Source organism: Oncorhynchus tshawytscha, linkage group LG13 (assembly GCF_018296145.1).
Source record: "Oncorhynchus tshawytscha isolate Ot180627B linkage group LG13, Otsh_v2.0, whole genome shotgun sequence".
Lineage (NCBI taxonomy): Eukaryota > Metazoa > Chordata > Actinopteri > Salmoniformes > Salmonidae > Oncorhynchus > Oncorhynchus tshawytscha.
This window is the reverse complement of record NC_056441.1, coordinates 71404301-71426617: the sequence shown is the minus strand read 5'-3', so window position 1 is coordinate 71426617 and position 22317 is coordinate 71404301. Positions and strand designations below refer to the sequence as shown.

At 43.5% G+C, this 22317-nt stretch overlaps 2 protein-coding genes and 1 pseudogene across 3 annotated transcripts in view; all 3 read left to right on the top strand.

The window, feature by feature from the left end:
• LOC112265637 (seizure protein 6 homolog) overlaps positions 1–2148 on the top strand; it is a 147959-nt gene extending 145811 nt beyond the window's left edge. For both annotated transcript variants that reach the window (XM_024443153.2, XM_024443152.2), the window contains exons 17-18: positions 255–263; positions 926–2148. In XM_024443153.2, the coding sequence (XP_024298921.1) occupies positions 255–263; positions 926–955 (39 nt within the window). In that variant the 3' untranslated portion in view covers positions 956–2148. The remainder of the gene's footprint in view (positions 1–254; positions 264–925) is intronic.
• A 2231-nt stretch (positions 2149–4379) lies between these two features.
• On the top strand, positions 4380–16785 carry LOC112265636 (PHD finger protein 12). The gene is made up of 13 exons (XM_024443150.2): positions 4380–5234; positions 5773–5954; positions 7166–7238; positions 7425–8035; positions 12467–12599; positions 12946–13107; positions 13419–13565; positions 13858–14713; positions 14985–15155; positions 15247–15342; positions 15436–15518; positions 15655–15793; positions 15999–16785. Exons 1-13 carry the CDS (start codon positions 5169–5171, stop codon positions 16415–16417), a joined length of 3138 nt encoding a protein of 1045 aa, XP_024298918.1. The 5' UTR covers positions 4380–5168; the 3' UTR covers positions 16418–16785.
• Positions 16786–19253: 2468 nt separating this feature from the next.
• On the top strand, positions 19254–21794 carry LOC112265635 (annotated as a pseudogene).
• Positions 21795–22317: the final 523 nt, after the last annotated feature.

The window sequence follows — 22317 nt, the reverse complement described above, 5'->3', positions numbered from 1 at the left end:
AGCTATACTCCATTCACCTTCAGTCATTGATAAAGGCCATTTCATTACACCTGATACAGACAAAAGGTTACCTAGTTAATTTGACATTATTTGACAGAGTGCTATGACATGGTTTTCAGACATGGGTTCAAATAGTATTTGAAAGATGTCAAATATTTTACCCAGGTCTGATGCTTTCATGCTATAAATAATGATTGTTTGTCTGTCTATCTGTCTGTCTCTTTCTCTGTACTTCCTTGACTGCACTCCTGAAGAACAACGAGGTGAGCCCAAGCGCTACGCTACAACCTGCTTATTAAGCCTCCAGCGTGTCTGTCAGTCAGTCTTCATCAATTCCACACTGATTCTGCAGCCTGAACCTATTACACAGTGCGAGCTTATTAACCTAAAGCCCACAGTAGGTTGAGCACATTTAAAAATGGGTCAGGAGGAGAGGGGCAAACCTCTCAAATCAACTAAAAAATATAATCAAAGTTTATTGGTCGCATACACAGTTTTACAGATGTTATCGATATCTAGCAATAAAATACAATACACACACAATCTAAAAGTGAAAACAATTACTAGAACGAACAAGAAATTAAGACATATCAGAATGAGCAATGTCAGAGTCTGGAATATAAATAAATATATACTGGATGTATGTGAATGGTGTGTATAGACCATTCAAAGTCATTGTCTCTTCTCAGGAGAAAATGGAAAAGCCTCACAGTTTGGGCTGCCCACCTCCACACACAAAATGTATCTCTGTGATGTCCCTATCATAGTCTACAAACAGATGTCTGTTATCACATGGCTCGTTCACAACAAGAGGAATGGCGTTTGTGATCATAGTAGAAATATGGTCTACTGTACTTCTCAGTCTCCCTATACCTTCTTGTGTACAAGCTTGTTCCTAATTCAGAACTCTGTCCTCATTTCACAGGACACAAGAGAGTATGAGGTTTCCATCTAGAGGCACGACTATGTGTTTCAGCATTGAGAGGTCTGGTCTCAAGCCGGTTTGCCTAGTGGAATTTTGTCTACACTCCACTGTCCGATAACACACACCGCTCTTTACTTGCCTCCACCTTTTCCTCTGTCTGCTGAACATATCTCTGCCCAGCCCACAGTGGAAATTGGCCATCACTGCAAAGACTTGAAAACATGATTATTTTTGTAGAGCTTCAACAGCAATGGCCTAACAGCAGTGTTTGTACAGTTTGTATCCTGATATGACCAAACCCTAAAGACGTCAGTCCAATGTGGAACCTCACAAATGGGAAATGCTGTATCTAGTCCGAAAAATGTATGTAGTCCGAAAAATACAATGTGTAAATACAACAGGATATGTTTTTCACACAGCTTGTAGGTTATTTTTATTTTGAGAGAAGGCAAATCACAATAGAGCTAGATTATTCAAGTGATGATTGGAGGGATATCATAATAACTTGATGGACTCTTAAAGCTTTCAAATACACTGGACAATTGAAACATATTTTCATTTTTTTGTACAGTATCTCCAAATTGCAAAGATGACCCTCTCAAAAACATGTAAACACACCTCTTTTTTTAATGCAACCTCATATGATTAAAAACATCAGAATGTGCCTTAAATTAAAGGCCCTTTTTAAGCTATATTCATAACATGTATATTTCTGATACGTCATTGGTTCAGTTTAGATTATTACATTGTTGATTTCATATGGATCATAAAATAGAGATATAGTAATGCAAAGAAAAAGTTTACTCTCATTCACGTTTTTGTTCACAATTGTATGTATGTCTTCAAAATGCTGATTAAAAGGTATTCATTAATGATATTGGATTGGCAAACATCTGAAAAGTCCATGGCAAAGTGTATGTAAGTTCTAGTGCCATTTGTTTTGTGATGAAAACCTGGGAAAGTTAAGCTTAAGAAGTCAGTTTTGTGGATTGGGGAATTCTCAAAAACTGATGCAATGTATTTGCCAAAAATAATGTAGCTGATTCTGTAGGAGAATGCATCACCATTCAAACTCTATTTTTATCATTGTCACATTTTAATATTTATTCATACAAACAGGTATGAATATTATAATTCTATAATCTAGTTTTGATGCTTTCTATATATACTGATTAACCAACTTCATGAACAAAACACATCCTCAATAAAGTTACTATTCAGAATGTTTTTTGACACAATCTTATTAATTCATTTATTAAGGATTACTACTTCAAGATGCAGTTTACCGTTTTTCCCTCTGAGTCGTTCATCTGAATTGCCCTGATAAGTATACATGAATAAAGCATAGCTGAAAGAAGCAAGAACTTCCTTGAAAGAAGTGGAGAAAACTGCATAACACCGAGAAAGAAGTTGAGAAAACAGCATAACAGAGCACACTGGAGGAAGTTTTTGTCAGATGACCTATGCTCCTTCATGAGTCAAAGTAAGTAAAGTATACATGAATGGAGCTTCCTCTGACAGTGTAGAGCAGGGCTGCCCAACCCTCTTCCTGAAAATCTACTGTCCTGTTGGTTTTCAGTCCAACCCTAATTTAACACACCTGATTATACTAATTAGCTGCTCAACAAGACCTTGACTAGCTAAATCAGATATGCTAAATTAGGGTTGGACTGAAAACCTACAGGACAGTAGATCTCCAGGAAGAGGTTTGGGCAGCCCTGGTGTAGAGGGTTTGGGTTTGGGTTTGGGTTTGGAGCTGTAGCTGTAGCAGACTCGTGTCCGGTGTAGGGTGTAGTGTACTAGTGTGTAGTTAAGAGTGTAACAGACTTACGCCCGGTGTAGTGTACTAGTGTGTAGTTCAGAGTGTAACAGACTTACGCCCAGTGTAGTGGTGAAGGGGTGGTCTTCCCGTATAAGCTACATAAATGTATACTGTTCCCTATACATTATATTTGCCCCTATAGGCCCTTATACCAACCCTGGGTAAGATTACCAGTGTAGACAAGACCATCAACATGCACTGTGGTCTGGTACCATCTATAGCCAGGTAATTTATGTATGAACAATAGTCTAACATTTTCTGATATCAGCAGACATTTGTAATAGACAGCGATTGGGAATAACTGGCACAGATATATTAACAACTGCTGGGGAAACTGTGACTCGCTGTATACTTGTGGCTCACACTATTGTCTTGTCATGTGCACCAGCACCATCTACTGGTCAGCAAAAATAGTGCAAACAGGGAGCGGTTTAACTTGAAAAATTGAGAATGAGTCAAGTCTAGAAAATGTTGTGGACTCTGTTCGTAACAAATTATTTTGGGGGGCACAGAAACCTGTATTGCTATTAGATGTTTCCTGATCTGTGAGAAAATAAGCAGAATGTTGATCCAGTTTTGTCTTGTCCCACCGTTTTCCTCTGCCACTTCTAACCAAATATAGTTAGGCGAGGAAGCATCGATATAGATAAAACATTTGACAAAAGAGCAGACAAGACACACTGGCACCCGGTTTACTAAAATGGGGTGGGACTGGACAAAAAGTGCTTATGGTAAAATATCCTGACAAATACTCCCCAAAAAAGACATTATGTACAGTACATCTGTCCTCATTCAAACTAAAATGTTGTAGCCTAATAGCAAATGGCGGCGTTAACGAAATAAAATGAATAATACTGAATAATACTGTCAGACGGCAGGTTGGGCAAAACTTTGATCTAACTGTCCAACTAGATGGAGGGCACCATAGCGTAGAATACATTGAAATGAGGAATGTAGTTTTGCTCGCAAGCTTCGTCGGTGGTCATTCATCAATAGAGGGGGAGATAGCGCGGGAACATGATGCAAGCTAGGCAAACGGTGGTGTAGTTAACTTAACTAATAGCTCATGTTAGCTAGATGTTATTTCACAATTTAGCAGCTCTAACTAATATGAATAACGTTCGCTAGCCAGGTGATGGCTATCTATCAAAAAACGGAATGAAACCCGCAACCAAAGATTGTCTTTGAGGGCTTCTCTAGCTTTTATTTTTACAATTATTTTTAATTTTTATTAACAACAAATCAATACATAAAGCACATGAGGGAACACAAGCATAGATGGATTACAAACAATAGACAATCGAGCTAGGGGCTTCTCTAGCAGCATAACGTTTGTATTCCTTTCTCACGTCGTCGTCTCAAGTTACCACAGTCACAAGGTTGTAATTATGGCTAAACCCCGCCCTTTTCTAAAATGTATCTTCTTAAAATGTCAATTTATACATAACCTTAACCACACTGCTAACCTTATGCCTAACCGTACAATTAAATTAAGACCAAAAAGGACATTTTATTTTTCATGAATTTTTACGACATACCAAATGCCGATTTTGTGGCTGTGTTGACTAGTGACAAGCGTTTCTCTGCTGTGGCGGCCATGGTTTTCAACGATCTTGAAATGCGCATGCTCAAACGTAATTTCGTTCGCGGTTGCGCCAACTCGGATAGGATGTTGCCACTAGCAGCATTGATGCATAGGCTTTTTCAGAACAAAAATACATTTCTTGAGGATCCGGCACTGTTGGACGAATAACAACAACAACGCATTTTGCAACCCTTGATTGGAAGGAAAACAACGTTGCGAGCATTTAACATTTTGTGTATTCTGACTGTTGACAATGCAAAGTGGAAGCGAGCGGGTTTGCAGAATTTTCAAGCGTCTTCTAATTTCAGCTACTAGGAGCAGTAGGAGCAAAAACAAGAACCATGGCTAGGCCTCGCAGATACATTCAGTCGTTCAGCAACCTGACAACAAGACAGTTTAGAATAGGCACAAAGTTGAGGTTTGTGAGAAACTCGTAACATTCGTCATATTCTTGCCAGCAGTTAGCAAGCAAACATTGCTTAATGGATGGTGTTGCTAATTAACGTTAGCTAGCTACAGTTGACTAAACAGGTAACTAGCTATCAGTCTAGTGTGTGTGCCTGTATCACATTCAGATAAAGCAGCTAGCTATCGGTTGCCAACTTGCATACGAGGTCCCTACGTACGGCTAGTTAACTGTTAACCTTGGCTGATTCCGTTATTCCCTCTCCAATATACAGTATTAGGCAGAGAAAGGCCATTTTTAGTAAAACGTGCGTGTGTGGGGGGGTTCGCCTGTCACTGCCAGTGGGACTGGGCGTGGAACGACACTACTAGCTAGCTACAGTAGCTGGTTCCATAGGATTATTTGCAAGATCTCGTCGACTGCTGGGTGAATGTGGGACAAAATGGAGACGCCAACGATTGTGTACGATTTGGATACATCTGGGGGTTTAATGGAGGTGAGGCATGTCACCACACAACGTTACTTATGTCCGTTAAAATGCAGCCATTTAAGTTTGTTAGATATCTGACTAGCCAGAGACATTGACATGTTAGCAGATACTGTAGCAAGATGGAAGCAAATAACGTTAGCTATCTAGTTTGAGGCAGTAATTTTGTCCTAACGCAGCGTTGGCTAGGATGAAGTTGAAGACAAAACACCCATGTTTGCAATGTGTAGCTAGCTAGTTTATGGCAAACACTGTACTATTACTCTAGTTATAGCGTAACTAACATGTAAAGCCATATTTTAGTTGCCAGCAGTTATCACTGCTGCAGACTAAACGTTACAGTAAAGGCCCTAGCTTCCAGCTGGGGGCGATTTATAGTTTACTGCCCTTAACTAGCTAGTATAAAAAATATGTTACTGACATGATATTGAATCATACACTGTTTTTAGCTTTATTCGTTTGATGTGCTTAGCAACCAAGTAAACAAGCCTAAATTGGGAGTGAAGATAGTTCGATCCAGATTTCTGACATGTTCAACTTGTTACAGCAAATTCAAACACTGCTCGCACCACCCAAGTCAGAGGATGGCGAAAAAAGGAGTCGGAGGAGTGAAAGGGACGTTCGGAGAAAGAGCAGGGCCACCAACCACGATATCTGCGATAGTTGTCATGAGGGAGGGGACCTTCTGTGTTGTGACCATTGTCCAGCCGCCTTCCATCTACAATGCTGGTATGTGTGAAAAGTATCCCACTAACGTTAGCTTGGGAAGGATCATGCATGGTTTACTGGATTCAGAATGACTGCGGCTCTCCAGTCTAGACAGTCCATCTTTACAGAACCATGCCGCTGTGCAAAATGTCACACATGAGATTCGTTACGGGGGGGTTGTTTTTTCCAACCATACTGGGAAGATGATTGTGACACAGCAGCTAGGACTTGGTTAAAATTTGCCGCCGAATGGTTGCAACCAGCCCCCGCCTCGGTCTGCATGTCTCCAGGCATCGTCACTCACCCGCTCTAACTGAGAGCGCTGGGAAACGCTGGCAAAAAATGGAGTCGAGGCTGCTCTTCGCTCGTGTGCCTCTGTTTACAATATGGCGACATCCCTTGAAAAAAAAACGTTTTATTTCAGCGCCATTTTACGGACATTTCTCTGGGCTTTAACAGGAATATAATTATGATAATACAGGTGATCAAACGCGGTTATAACACGATTTGAGATTAACATAGTATTATTTGTATTTCGGGGACTCATCCATTCAGGTATTTACACCACACAGCTGTGCAAGATCTGACTAACAATCATGTTGGTTGGTAGCTACAGTGCAAGGCTTTCCACCTACAAGGCGGAGGATAAGCTCAGTCTTTGCCAATTGAACATTTGCATATCCCCTTGGGTAGTCATTGACTGTGAAATTTGACACGTGATTTAAGTTACATAATACTACAATCACCTTGACAACTGCCAAAGTAGTAGCTGCATATTTGAATATTTTCTAGATTAGAAACATCTGAAAGCATTCCAACAATTCATTATGATGGCAGCCTGTATTAACTGGGTGATATAATGTAGGTTATGAGCATCACAGCCAGGTGTTGTGTTTGAGACCACCTAAAGCGAGACTAATTGAAGGCCATGATTGTAATTGTATGAAATCGCCAAGATGATAACAGTTCAAAATGTTCTTTGTTCAAATTTAAAGAATGTATTGATCCAGAATGGTGAAACTAAATGCATGCTGAGGGCAAATGGAGAGCCACTCTGCATATTACCTGTAACCCATGTCTATAATAGATAAAAATACAAAGTATGTTACAACTTCCACAACGAAGTTAGGCCTTATAAAGCTTACATGGCAATTAATCCACAGTTGACCTATAAATGAAATGACTGTAGCATGAATGTCCTTTTTATTGCTGTTTCTTTGTGGTTCCCACAGTAACCCACCATTGAGTGAAGAAATGCTGCCCCCTGGTGACTGGATGTGTCATCGCTGCAATGTCCGTAGAAAGGTGAGTGTTCAAGAATATGTGAGGATGCTCACAACAGAGATGTTTTTATGCTTCAAATGTATTAGCCTGTTAACACCTGTTTTCAATGTATCAATACGAGTCCAACTATTTAAACAACCCTAGTGTTGCGGAATACGGTCTGATCCTTGCTGGTCCCTGACTCTGCTATTTGACTCTCACCTCCAGAAGCGGGAGCAGAAGGCTGAGAGGACAAATGGCCTGCTGGAGAGGGAGAGGCTCTTCTCCAAGCGCTCCTCCCCTGCAGCTGAACTGGAGCGGGGCACCACCACTATTACCACCACCATGCTGCGTCTGGACAGGCTGCCCCCCGGGGTCGGAGCAGCTGGACCCGGACTGCGGGTGGCTGCCGTGCATCTCGAGCGTCTGGATCGCCTTGAGCGGCGGGCCAGCAGCCGCCCTGGCACGCCCACTTCCAACACCTCTTCCACGGATACGGACACCCCCTCGGAGGAGCAGAACGAGGTAGACAAGGAGATGGCCAAGGCAGAGGAGGTGGAGGTCCAGGGCTCAGAATCTGAGCAAGCCACCACCACCCCTACCTCCACACCACGGCTCCTCAAGAGGCCCTTCCAGCTGCTCATCGCCGCCGCCATGGAGCAGAACCCCTCACAGTTCCAGCTACCCAACGAACTAACCTGCACCACAGCACTGCCAGGCAGCAGTAAACGGAGGAGGAAAGAGGAGCTGATCATGAAGACTTTCAGAAGGCCACAGCATGAGATGGACCCCAACGGCCTCGTTCCTCTGCCAGTCCGGGTGTGCTTCTCCTGCACCAGGTATGACCTATCCTACCAATAATTAGTCAATCAAACCCACAATTTTGTCATTACACATTATATCGACTAGGGCTGTTATGGTGACTGTATTACTGCCACACCGGCGGTCACGAGTCATAACATAATTCCACATGACCGTTTAGTCACGATAATTGGGCATCTCCAAGCTCTAATGCTGCTCATGGTCAGTAGTAACCTACCAAACTTGCTAACTGCCTTGTACTCAGCACTCTATTTTCCCTCTAATCACTCTGACATCAATGCAAATGTATAAAAAAAAATGAATCAAACACTTTGTGATAGCTCATGTTACACAACATTTCTATAGGCTATGCAATTGTGATGAGAAAACACAGTGATGGTCTCTATTAAAAAGAGCTTTCTGCTTTCTATTATTTAATATATGTAAAGAAAAGATTAAATCAAGAATAGTGTCATGGGTGACCATTAGCCTATCACTTGTGAATGATGCCCAGCTTGTGTGCAGTAAGGCAAGAAAGCCAAGAAACATTGCATGCCTTTTTTGCAACTTTTTCAAATCCTATTCGCACACCTCATGTAGCCTAGCCCATAGTCCTATATGTTTTAATAAGGTTTATACCACAACTAAAGTGGCCAAATAACTAGAACATTTAAGCACATTAATCCGCTTTACAATGGGTAAAGATCCTAACTGGCATACATATGCAGCGTGTGTGTTTTGAGTTTAGGAAAGATAATTTTGACCATAAATGCCTATTTATAATAAAAGCATTATATGTATAATTGCATTTGTGGTCACTTTTGCTAATGGTGTTTTCCCGCTAATGGTATATTTGCACTTACTGCAGTGGGCGTATTGCTGCGTGTATCTGGAGAAATAGCCTAATAGTTTATCAACATTTTAAGCTAAATGTTCTGATCTGTTGCATCAGCCTCTTTGTGTAAAAAAAAAATGTTTTTTGTAATAATTTGAGCTCTATCCCATCCCACAACTGTCCCAGACTAAGTTTGGAATATTTGTTTCTTGCATAGAATACAATGCCTTGCAAAAGTATTCATCCCCCTTGGCATTTTTCCTATTTTGTTGCATTACAACCTGTAATTTAAATAGATTTTTATTTGGATTTCATGTAATGGACATAGGGCTGGGCGACATGGCCAAACTCTCATATCCCGATAACGATACATATCACGATATAGCACATTTTCTGTAAATTCAATGAATAAATAGTTTATATAAAATTACCACATGTTAAGGCCTATTTCTTATTACATATTGATGGTACTAACTCATTTGATTATTTATTTGATTAATTACCTTCAGAAGTCGCATAATTAGATTGCACACAGGTGGACTTTATTTAACTAAGTGTCACATGATCTCAGTTTATATACACCTGTTCTGAAAGGCCCCAGAGTCTGCAACACCGCCAAGCAAGCGGAGAGGCACCGCCAAGCAAGCGGAGAGGCACCGCCAAGCAAGCGGAGAGGCACCGCCAAGCCAACCGCAAGCAAGCAGAGAGGCACCGCCAAGCCAACCGCAAGCAAGCAGAGAGGCACCGCCAAGCCAAGCAAGCAAGCAGAGAGGCACCGCCAAGCAAGCAAGCAAGCAAGCAAGCGGAGGCACCGCCAAGCCAAGCAAGCACCGCCAAGCAAGCAGAGGCACCGCCAAGCAAGCAAGCAGAGAGGCACCGCCAAGCCAAGCAAGCAAGCAGAGCGGAGAGGCACCGCCAAGCAAGCAAGCAAGCAAGCAGAGAGGCACCGCCAAGCCAAGCAAGCAAGCAGAGAGGCACCGCCAAGCAAGCAAGCAGAGAGGCACCGCCAAGCAAGCAAGCAGAGAGGCACCGCCAAGCCAAGCAAGCAAGCGGAGAGGCACCGCCAAGCCAAGCAAGCAAGCGGAGAGGCACCTTGAAGACCAAGGAGCTCTCCAAACAGGTCAGGGACAAACTTGTGGAGAAGTACAGATCAGGGTTGGGTTATAAAAAACTATCAGAAACTTTGAGCACCATTTTTAAATCCATTATTAAAAAATGAAAAGAATATCTCACCACAACCTGCCAAGAGAGGGCTGCCCACCAAAACTCACGGACCAGGCAAGGAGGGCATTAATCAGAGAGGCAACAAAGAGACCAAAGATCACCCTGAAGGAGCTGCAAAGCTCCACAGCAGAGATTAGAGTATCTATCCATAGGACCACTTTAAGCTGTACACTCCAGAGAGTTGGGCTTTACGGAGGAGTGGCCAGAAAAAAATAAGCAAACCCGTTTGGTGTTCGTCAAAAGGCATGTGGGAGACTCCAAACATATGGAAGAAGGTACTCTGGACAGATGTGTAAAATGGAGCTTTTTGGCCATCTTGGAAAACACTATGTCTGGCACAAACCCAACACCTCTCATCCCCACAGTGGAGCATGGTGGCGGCAGCATCATGCTGTGGGGATGTTTTTCATCGGCAGGGACTGGGAAACTGGTCAAATTTAAAGGAATGATGGATGGCGCAAAATACAGGGAAATTCTTGAGGGAAACCTGTTAGTCTTCCAGAGATTTGAGACTGGGATGGAGGTTCACCTTCCAGTAGGACAATGACCCTAAGCATACTGTTAAAGCAACACGAGTGGTTTAAGGGGAAACATTTAATTGTCTTGGAATGGCCTTGTCAAAGCCCAGACCTCAATCCAATTGAGAATTGGTGGTATGACTTAAAGGTTGCTGTACACCAGTGGAACCCATCCATCTTGAAGGAGCTAGAGCAGTTTTGCCTTGAAGAATGGGCAAACATCCCAGAAGCTAAATCCCAGTGCCAAGCTTATAGAGACATACCCCAAGAGACTTTCAGCTGTAATTGCAGCAAAAGGTGTCTCTACAAAGTATTGACTTTGGGGGGGTGAATAGTTATGCATGCTCAAGTTCTGTTTCTTTGTCTTATTTCTTGTTTGTTTCACTATTAAAAAAAATTGCATCTTCAAAGTAGTAGGCATGTTATGTAAATCAAATGATACAAACCCCCCAAAATCTATTTTAATTCCAGGTTGTAAGGCAACAAAATAGGAAAAATGCCAAGGGGGGGGTGAATACTTTTGCAAGCCACTCTACAATAGGTCAACTTTTGTACTATGGGGAATAGTAGATTGGCGTAGTCTAGTGCTTTTGCTTTGTTGGTTGAGGAAAGTAAATATGGACAGTTCTTCCAATATTTTATTTATTTCACTTTTATTTAACCAGGTAGGCAAGTTGAGAACAAGTTCTCATTTACAATTACGACCTGGCCAAGATAAAGCATAGCAGTTCGACACATACAACAACACAGAGTTACACATGGAGTAAAACAAACATACAGTCAATAATACAGTATAAACAAGTCTATATACAATGTGAGCAAATGAGGTGAGAAGGGAGGTAAAGTATAAATATAAGTAAGTAAAACACTGGAATGGTAGATTTGCAGTGGAAGAATGTGCAAGGTAATGTCTTCAATATGCACCTCGTAATTGGATGACACGCGCAGTTTCATCCTCAATGTGTCTGTCTTCACTTGTAGTCTGTGAGAAATACCCAATCACGTGGCGGAGAGCCATATGAGGTTCTTCAGAACTCCCAGTCGGGAGAAGGGAATTCTAATTGTTATGTTCAGCCCAAGGACAAATCGGCCACTGGCCGCAAAGGCATGGATTGTTGTGTTAGGAGAGGTGTTACGGCCACTCAAAGGGATCCTGCCGGGCCTGGTCAAATTGTGAATGAGAGACTGAAGTGTGTACAAAAAAACTAAGCAGAGCTCATGCCTTTCGTGCAACGTTTTTCAGATCATCATTAGTCACATCATGCAGCCTTAGAATGTATTAACAATCGAAACATGTAGCCGAACATTTGTTTTCGCAACAAAAGTTACATAAATAACTCTAAATTAAGCACATAGGAGTACCTGTTTCTTTAACTGCTAAACCCAGAATAGCCGCATGTGCGTACTTCCTCATTGTTTGGAGAAAATATCATTTTTTTTTTATATTCACGTTCATTTGTAGTCTTCATACAATAAAATAATGCCACATAATTGTAAGCAAATCTTGTCTGCTAAATGGACAACACACGATGCTATTCTGTTCTTCTGAAATAGACTACATTCTCTTCATATAATGTTTCTTTAGACCGATCTAAAATAATAATGGATTTATTCAATTTGTTTAAATGTAATGTTCCAAAGGTCTGCATCAGTGGATGGTAGGCTATGCTTGGAAGCCAGGAGATGCTAAATGTGTTTTTGTTAATTAACGGTGAATTACGGTGAGATCCTCAGTTATTTGCTTGACAATCGCGCCTGACGAAATTTCATGACCGCCACAGCCCTAATATCAACACACCTTTGGGAATCTAGTTGGTTGGCTGACTTTGCTAGTCCAAGCTCACTGCCTCCTCTTTGTCCTCCTCTCTATCATCCTCCTGTCTATTCTATAGGAGCTGCAGAATGGCGCCCCTGGTTCAGTGTGACTATTGCCCCCTGCTCTTCCACATGGACTGCCTGGACCCCCCACTTACTGCCATGCCCACAGGCAGGTGGATGTGCCCCAACCATATGGAGCACTTGGTGGTAAGAGGATCAGCCCCCCCCCCTGCATCCTTATGCATGGAACTGGGTTTGTGTTTCGGCAGGCCTAAACAATAAGGATATGGTGATTTTTAGACAGGAATGGCTCTGTAAATGGAATAGGGTTTGTAGTTCTTTGGGCGATATCAAGCTTCACCGATATGCAAAAATATTGTGATATCTCTCAACCCTGGTATGTAGAAGTTGTTCCATTACTGACATGACCTGTTCTCCAGCTGAGCTTTAGAGTCTATAGACTTGTTACAATTGCATAGGGTGTCAAGCTAGCGGTTGATTCAGGGCTATACGTCGCTTTGTTCTTGACATGGCCTCCTGTCCTGTTCTCCAGCTGAACCAGAGGAGCCTGTCCCTTACCAGCCGCTGCCAGCTCTTAGACCAGTTCCAGGATAGGATATCCCAGCATGCTGTCAAGGTGGGCTTCCTGCGACGGGTCCACCGACAGAATCCCCCTGTCCGCAGTGGTGTCCACCACAAGACGAAGGTGCTCAAGGTAGCTTATGCCCACTGAGTCTGTCCCAGAGTAAAATATGTTATGAAATCGGTTTTTGCTGGTCTTCACTTTGAAATGGTGATGAAAAGACAGATTTTCAACAAAGTGTTGGTTTGTCAACTAAGCTGCTTCAGCTTCACCATATATATATATATATATATTTGGATATATTTTTTCCTTTATTACCTTATATTTATATATATATAAATAAGGTAATAAAGGAAAAAATATATCCAAATATTTTTCCTCTTAAGAATTAGGAACCACAGTGGGAGTTCACTGCTCCTGTAAATGTTTGTTTGTCCCTCCAGGTGCCCGACGCTATTAAGTCCCAGTACAAGAACCCCCCGGCCATTTTGGCTCCTGCAGGGGTGCGTAACGGGGAGCTGATCTGTAATGGTGTCCCATCCCAGGACTGCTCCCCTCAGCATTTTACCAGCCAGGCGGAGCAACAGGAGGTAAGCATGGCAGAAACACACACACACACACACACACAAGTATCTGTCTACTACTCTGGGATTCAGTGGTTCCTTTGGGCTGTGCCTGAGAAACATCTAAAGTGCTTATATTTTTTTGTGATTAACAAATCAATGGGATCTGGCCCAGCGAGGAGACAATGGTCCAGACATGATGGGGATTAACTGCCAATTATTTAATGTGTAATAACTGTAAATGTATTTATTTGAGTTACTGGACTGGTGAAGGTGCTTTTTCTTTTCACCAAACTGTTTTTTTCCCTTTGTCATTCAGTGGCTTCGAGATGTCATCTCGCTGCAGTGCAGCATCATGCGACATTTATCTGGCAAGCAGAAGTCCTCGTCAGACTGGCACTCTGAACAGACAAACAGGGAACAGAAAGACATTAAGCTCCGTGTGGCCCTAGAGGAGAACAGCTCTCTGCCCCTTGCAGAAAGGACAGCTTCAGCCCTGCCTGCCCCCTGCTCTAAGCCCTGTAGTACATCTGATGGCCCCCAGGGGGCCCAGGTATTGAAGGGTCTCTCGCAAGGCCAGGAGAGCTGCAGCTGCCCGGTGAGGCCATGTCAGAACTGTCTGAAGTGCAGGAAACCCAACGGGCCCCTGACTGAGCAGCCTGTGCAAGCCAACGGGCCAGTAGTGTGTAACGCTGCCTCTGACGCCTGCAAAAAGACAGAGCTCCAGCTGCACAGACTCACCTTCCCAGCCCCACTCCCAACCTCTGCTCTGGGGATGCCAAACCACCTGAGAGGAGGGGTGGAGGTTAAAACTGAGAAGGGCAGCCACCTAGAGTCTTGCACCCAGAAAGGTTGTCCACCTTCTTTGATGTGTGCAGCCACAGGGCAGGACATAAAGAGCCAGGCCCACGGGACTCCTTCAGGCATGGCAGGGACACAGGCCAACCCTCTGAGCTGCTGCAGTGAGCTGAAGCTCTGCCCCACCCCAGGTGTCCATGTCTTCACCCCACCCAGAGCCGTCAAAGAATCCAGCACAGCAAGACAGCTGACCACCACACCTCCCGGTTTCTCCCCAGGGACAGATCTTAAGGGCAGCTCCATGTTCCCCAGCTCTCTCTTCCCCTTAATAGCAGACCTGTCTGGTGGCATGAAGGCTGTGATGGAAGCGGATGGGGGTAAGTAGCTACCTCAACACCATTCTACCGGTACCACTGTTCATAATTAGGCCTCGGTGATGAGCACCTCTCTCTGTCCAGTTTAAAAATGGGTACTTTATTCAACAACAATAAAGTAAAAATATTGCATTATTGTTTTGACCATGCTGGTCTTCAAAAATAGTGATGATTAAATGGCCTGTAATGCTGCTGACAGATGATGGCTGTGATACAGGATTGCTTCACGTGAAGTCTATGATGACGTTGAAACATGCTGATGTTGTTCATACAGAGATCGAACTGAGTAAACTGGATGAGGAGTTGGTCAAACTCCTGGCCTGGCAGAGGATACAGCAGCTGTTCCCCCACAAAGCAGCCCCAGTCCCCCAAGGCAGCGGTCTACCTGCTTCCCCTCCTCCCACCGTCGCCCTCAAACCTCAATCTCCCGCGCCGTGCACAGAGGGTAAGCCCCCAGAACCTGACGTGCGGCAGTTTAATTTGTGCCATAGGAATGTTATAAAATGTCATTCCTCCATATTCTGTCCCCATCACAGAAGAACAGAAGGTGCAGGCGAGAGCAACGTTCTATCCACTCATGGGGAAGGGAGGAGCCATCAACATGTCTTATAGGACCCTGTACATAGGAGCTGGTAAGGACTGCTTATGCTGTTACAAAAGACTGATCTTTACTCAACATGGAACAAAGTCTCATCAGTCTTTCTCTCTCTGACAACCCACTGTAGGTGCTGACATGGATGTGTGCCTTACAAACTATGGTCATTGTAATTATGTATCTGGAAAACACGCCTGCATCTTTTACGACGGGGTAGGTTGTCTGTCCTGTTCAAGACACAAAGCTTGACAAAAACATATTTTTCCCATTGCTATGACCTGATCTGTGAGTACTATTTGAAATAACAGTAGCACTACAGACATGACTGTTGGTTTGTACCTGTGTGTAGAACACCAAACACTACGAGCTGCTCAACTACAGTGAGCATGGGACCACGGTGGACAACGTGCTCTACTCCTGTGACTTCTCTGAAAAGACTTTGCCCAGCCCGGCCAGTGGCCTGGTGTCCAAAGTGCAGGGCATTGTCCGTAAGTAACACACACACCTCATCATATGTACACACACACACACTAGCAATTTAGCTGATTTTGAACCCCCCCATACCTCCTTTGTGCAACATGTGGGTGGGTGTACACCCCATCACCTTCACCCTGTAGAGGCTTGGTGTGTGTGTGGTTTGACCAGCCCTGTGTGTCTATAGGAGACTTGAGTGATGGTGCCCTCTTTCTTCAGGCCGCTGTAAGATGAGAGAGCAGCAGGAGGAGGGGACCGAGGCTGGGCAAAGGACTGTTCTGATGCCATTGGAGGGAGTGATGAGCTGCCAGCCCCAGGGAGGACCCAGGCTCTCCTGCAACTGCAAAGCCAGCAGTTCCAGCCTGATCGGTGGCAGCGGGGCTGGCTGGGAGGGCACAGCGCTGCTCCACCATGGCAGCTACATCAAACTGGGCTGCATGCAGTTTGTCTTCAGCATTGTTGAGTTCGCCTGTAAGCAGCCTAAAGAAGAGGTATCCACTGGCACTGCCAATACCACCCCCGCCAATACCACCCCCAACCAAGAGGGGGCAGACCAACAGACTATCAAACTCCACCAGTTGCAACTCTGTGCCAAAGCCCAAACTCTCCCTTTCTCATCTATTTCCAGTCAAACCTAAGGGGAGCAGGTTGTTACACAGTGAAAATATCTATTTTAATTTATTTTGTTTCTACTTTTGCATGAAATGAAGTATTATCTCAAATCTGTTTATTTAGATTGACTTACTGAAGAGTATTTGTCACTTATTTTTGCCAGTCTAGTTATACATGTATATACAGTACCAGTTAAGTTTGGACACCTCATTGCAGGGTTTTTCTTTATTTGTACTATTTTCTACATTGTCGAGTAATAGTGAAGACATCAAAAGTATGAAATAACACATGGAATCATATAGTAACCAAAACAAATTCTTCAAAGCCATCCTTTGCCTTGATGACAGCTTTGCACACTCTTGGCATTCATAATTAAAAATTAATTTGTATAATTTCTTTGGCTCAAACGCATTGAGATGGAATCAGTTGTGTTGTAACAGGGTAAATAAAGGGGGTATACAGAAGATAGCCCTATTTGGTAAAAGACCAAGTCCATATTATGGTAAGAACAGCTGAAATAAGCAAAGAGAAACGACAGTCCATCATTATTTTAAGACATGAAGGTCAGTCAATCCAGAAATTTCAAGAACTTTGAAAGTTTCTTCAAGTGCAGTCGCAAAAACCATCGAGCTATGATGAAACTGGATCTCATGAAGACCGCCACAGGAAAGGAAGACCCAGAGTTACCTCTGCTGCAGAGGGTAAGTTCATTAGAGTTACCAGCCTCAGAAATTGCAGCCCAATTAAATGCTTTGGAGTTCAAGTAACAGATGCATCTCAACATCAACTGTTCAGAGGAGATCAGGCTTTCGTGGTTGAATTGCTGTGAAGAAACCTCTACTGAAGGACACCAATAAGGAGACTTGCTTGGGCCAAGAAACATGGCCATTAGACAATTAGATCTGTTCTTTGGCCTGAGTCCAAATGTAAGATTTTTGTTTCCAATCGCTGTGTCTTTATGAGAAGCAGAGCAGGTGAACGGATGATCTTGGCATGTGTGGTTCCCACCGTGAAGCATGGAGGAGGTGTGATGGTGCTTTGCTGGTGACACTCAGTGATTTATTTAGAATTTAAGGCACACTTAACCAGCATGGCTACCACAGCATTCTGCAGCGATACGCCATCCCATCTGATTTGCGCTTAGTGGGACCATTTGTTTTTCAACAGGACAATGACCAACACACCTCTAGGCTGTGTAAAGGCTATTTGACCAAGGAGAGTGATGGAGTGCTGCATCAGATGACCTAGCCTCCACAATCACCCGACCTCAACCCAATTGAGATGAGTTGGCGCGCAGAGTGAAGGAAAAGCAGCCAACAAGTGCTCAGCATATGTTGGAACTCCAGAACTGTTGGTTCTCCATGAAGCTGGTTGAGAGAATGCCAAGAGCATGCAAAGCTGTCATCAAGACCAATGGTGGCTATTTTTTGAAGAATCTAAAACATATTTTTATTTGTTTAACAATTATTTAGGTTACTACTTGATTCCATATGTGTCACTTCATAGTTTTGATGTCTTCACTATTCTAAAATGTAGAAAATAGAAAAACAATTAAAAACCCTTGAATGAGTAGGTGTGTCTAAACCTATGACTGGTACACTAACATTTTCTTATTTTTCAGACTGCTCATGTAGCCCAAACATTTTATTTTGTGATATTGAAGTTATAGTACTCGCACTATTTGTTGCTATGTTTGCACCACAGGTAGCTAGCACACTTACATGCTTATACACACATTTGTATGTACAGTATATTAATGTAAATAGGATTGATTCGGTGCTTTTCAGTTGGATATCCTGTACATCAGTCTAGGCTGGTGGGAGGAGCTATAGGAGGATGGGCTCGTTGTACTGGCTAGAAAAGATTTAAGTCAAGTGTGGTTTACATATGTATGTTTGTATGTTTACCGTTCCATTGATTCCATTCTAGCCATTATAATGATCCCGTCCTCCTATAGCTCCTCCCACCAGCCTACACTGATGGAAATAAACCATTGGTTGGTTTGTATAGTGTACAGTACCTCCCATGGACTCCTTTTGTGATATTTTGTAGTTTTGCAGAAACGTTTGTACACACCTGTTCCGAGTCCTGTGTCTTCCATGCTGAATGGTGTCAGATTGTTTTAGCTCTCGTTTAACACTCTTGTACTCTGTAAATAAGCGTTCTTTGTTTGTTCCTGTCTGTTAAAACAATGTAAATACAGAAAGATTTTTTTAAAGAACAAACCTAAAAATGCCTCCTTGTGCTGTTATTTTTGATTACTTAGAGACCTGGGGTCAATGATCTAAAATGCTTTTCTTTCAGTAATGTGTTGAGTGAACTATCCAGAAGGTGGTGGTTGTGTACAGCTCTATGTCAAAGGTAACAGTTGCAATTTATGTAGGTCTAATGGTAAAACAATCTCTCGTATTTGACTATTTTTAACTGTACCATGGCCCCTTGCCCTGAGAGAGTAGAGACTGGTTTATCTAGTTAAGCAATCACTACAGAAACTCAAACCATCTTGTAGCTGATAAGAGGGGTGTGATATTTTCACAGGGGCTCTCCCATGAGTACAAGTTAGTTTGCACACACTCTTGAAAGCAAAGGTGTTTTCACACGGGAGACAAGGATGGCTACCTTTTTGCTTGTCTGTGTAGTAGTCGGGATTGCATTTATTTACCACTGTGTTGTGGCTAAAGGACAAAGGTGCAAAAGTAAAACTGTCATGTCATTTTTCAGTGATTTCAATTTCATTAATGTTGGAATTTAAAGACAAGAGTTTAAAAAAACGTTTTTTGATCTTCTGCATAAATTAAAGACTAATATCATAAACGTATATTATTCACCCTTACATGTCCTTTCTTTAACTGTTTATCCCCACTTACTCCAGGAAGTAACACAGGCATAGGGAAGATGACTGCACTAGATCTGGCCAGGAGAGGTGCTAGAGTCATCCTGGCCTGCCGCAGCAAACAGAGCTGAGGCTGCTCTCGCTGACATCAAGAGGGTGGGAGGAGAATGAACACTGACCATGTAATAGTAATGACCAGTAGTTTATGGCTAGTCATTTTTGTTTTTTCTACAGTGGTTTTAGGATTGATTAATTATGATTTGTGTGTATGAAAATAATAAAGTAACATGTGTGTCCTGTAGGAGAGTGGGAGCAATGAGGTGGTGCTCATGCATCTGGATCTGGGCAGTCTGAAGTCTGTTCGCTCCTTTGCTGAAACCTTCCTGAAGACTGAGCGCAGATTGGACCTGCTCATCAACAATGCAGGTGTGGCTTGTACTGGTTGTTTGCAGCAACGCTACGACCAGCTTTCAATACACTTGATCTTATACAACACTACCATGACATTGCTTTTAGTCATGTACAGACAGCCTTTTCCGGGGGGACTTGAAGTTAGTGCTAAATGAAGTTTCACAAGAGCCTGTGTACAGAGACTGAACATGCAGACATGGTGTTGTAGGCTACACATTATGCTCCAGCCAAAAGAGCTTGCTGGACTGCTTTCTCAACTGCCCAAGCCCGCCAACCATGGCACCTGTCCAATATTACTCATGTAATATCCCAATTCTGACACCAGTGTAAAAATGTTTGGAAGTGAGGCAGCTGGTATCATTTTTGGAAACTAAAATGTTAATATTTTCCTCCCTATTGTCTCAGGTATTTACATGCCAGGCACCACAGAGGATGGCTTGGGGATGATGTTTGGTGTCAACCACATTGGTCACTTCCTGTTGACCAACCTGCTTCTGGACCATTTGAATAAGTGCGGTCAGAGTCGAGTGGTCAACGTGGCGTCCGTGGGTCATAACTTCGGCACCATTGACTTCAACTGTTTGAACACTCACAAGGAGGTGGGAGTTGGTGATTCGTTCATGGATGTCTTCACCACATACTGCAACAGCAAGCTGTGTAATGTTCTCTTCAACCATGAGCTAGCCAAGAGATTACACGGCACAAACGTTAGCTGCTACACCCTCCACCCAGGTCAGTACACTACACCTCCGTATGTATGAAAGATTGTGCCCAAGTATAGATTAGAATGACTTGTCCTGTATTGATCTGTTGAAATTCAGTATTTGTTTTTGCATCCCCAGGTGGCTGAATAGTAAATGTATTGGCATGCAAAGTTTTAACCTACAGGGACATGTTTATTTAGTTTTTCAGGAGCCATCAACTCTGAGCTGACTCGCGGCATCAACAAGGTGGCCATGATGCTGATGAAGCCTTTTTTCATGTTCTTTTTCAAGAACTCTGTGGCGGGGTCTCAGTCCACCCTGCACTGTGCCCTGCAGGAGGGCCTGGAGCCCCTCTGGATGCTACTTCTCTAACTGTACAGTCAGGAGGGCCTGGAGCCCCTCTCTGGATGCTACTTCTCTAACTGTACAGTCAGGAGGGCCTGGAGCCCCTCTCTGGATGCTACTTCTCGAACTGTACAGTCAGGAGGGCCTGGAGCCCCTCTCTGGATGCTACTTCTCTAACTGTACAGTCAGGAGGTCCTGGAGCCCCTCTCTGGATGCTACTTCTCTAACTGTACAGTCAGGAGGGCCTGGAGCCCCTCTCTGGATGCTACTTCTCTAACTGTACAGTCCGGAGGGCCTGGAGCCCCTCTCTGGATGCTACTTCTCTAACTGTACAGTCAGGAGGGCCTGGAGCCCCTCTCTGGATGCTACTTCTCTAACTGTACAGTCAGGAGGGCCTGGAGCCCCTCTCTGGATACTACTTCTCTAACTGTATAGTCAGGAGGGCCTGGAGCCCCTCTCTGGATGCTACTTCTCTAACTGTACAGTTAGGAGGGCCTGGAGCCCCTCTCTGGATGCTACTTCTCTAACTGTACAGTCAGGAGGACCTGGAGCCCCTCTCTGGATGCTACTTCTCTAACTGTACAGTCAGGAGGGCCTGGAGCCCCTCTCTGGATGCTACTTCTCTAACTGTACAGTCAGGAGGGCCTGGAGCCCCTCTCTGGATGCTACTTCTCTAACTGTACAGTCAGGAGGGCCTGGAGCCCCTCTGGATGCTACTTCTCTAACTGTACAGTCAGGAGGGCCTGGAGCCCCTCTCTGGATGCTACTTCTCTAACTGTACAGTCAGGAACCTCTATCCTAACGCCAGAGATGATGCGGTGGCCAAGAAGCTATGGGAAGTCAGTGAGAGTCTGAGTGGACTATCATCTTAAGAATCTCACTCTAACTCAGCAGTTTTAACTGGACTGAAAGCTACTAACCAATATCCTGTGTTTTTTCAAAACTACTTTTTGGGGTTATCCTTTATAAAATGTACGTACATAGAAGTGCATTCGGAAAGTATTCAGGCCACTTGATTTGATTCCACATTTTGTTACATTACATCCTAATATGTATTAAAATGCTTTTTCCCCTCAATCCCTCAATCTACACACAATATCCCAAAATGACAAAGCAAAAACAAGTTTGTAGATTTTTTTGCAAATGTATTAAAAATAAAAAACATTAAATATCACATTTACGTAAGTATTGAGACCCTTTACTCAGTACTTAGTTGAAGCACCTTTGGCAGTGATTATAGCCTCAAGTCTTCTTGGGTATGACGGTACAAGCTTGGCACAACTGTATTTGGGAAGTTTCTCTCATTCTTTGCTGCAGATCCTCTCAAGCTCTGTCAGGTTGGATGGGGAGTGTCGCCAGAGCTATTTTCAGGTCTCCAGGGATGTTTAATCATGTTCAAGTCTGGGCTCTGGCTGGGCCACTCAAGGACATTCATAGACTTGTCCCGAAGCCACTCCTGCGTTGTTTTGACCTTGTGCTGAGGGTCATTGTCCTGTTGGAAGGTGAACCTTTGCCCTGTCTGAGGTCCTGAGTGCTCTGGAGCAGGATTTCATCAAGGACCTCTCTAGTTTGAGGCGTTCATCTTTCCCTCGATCCCATCTTTCCCTAGTCTCCCAGTCCCTGCCGCTGAAAA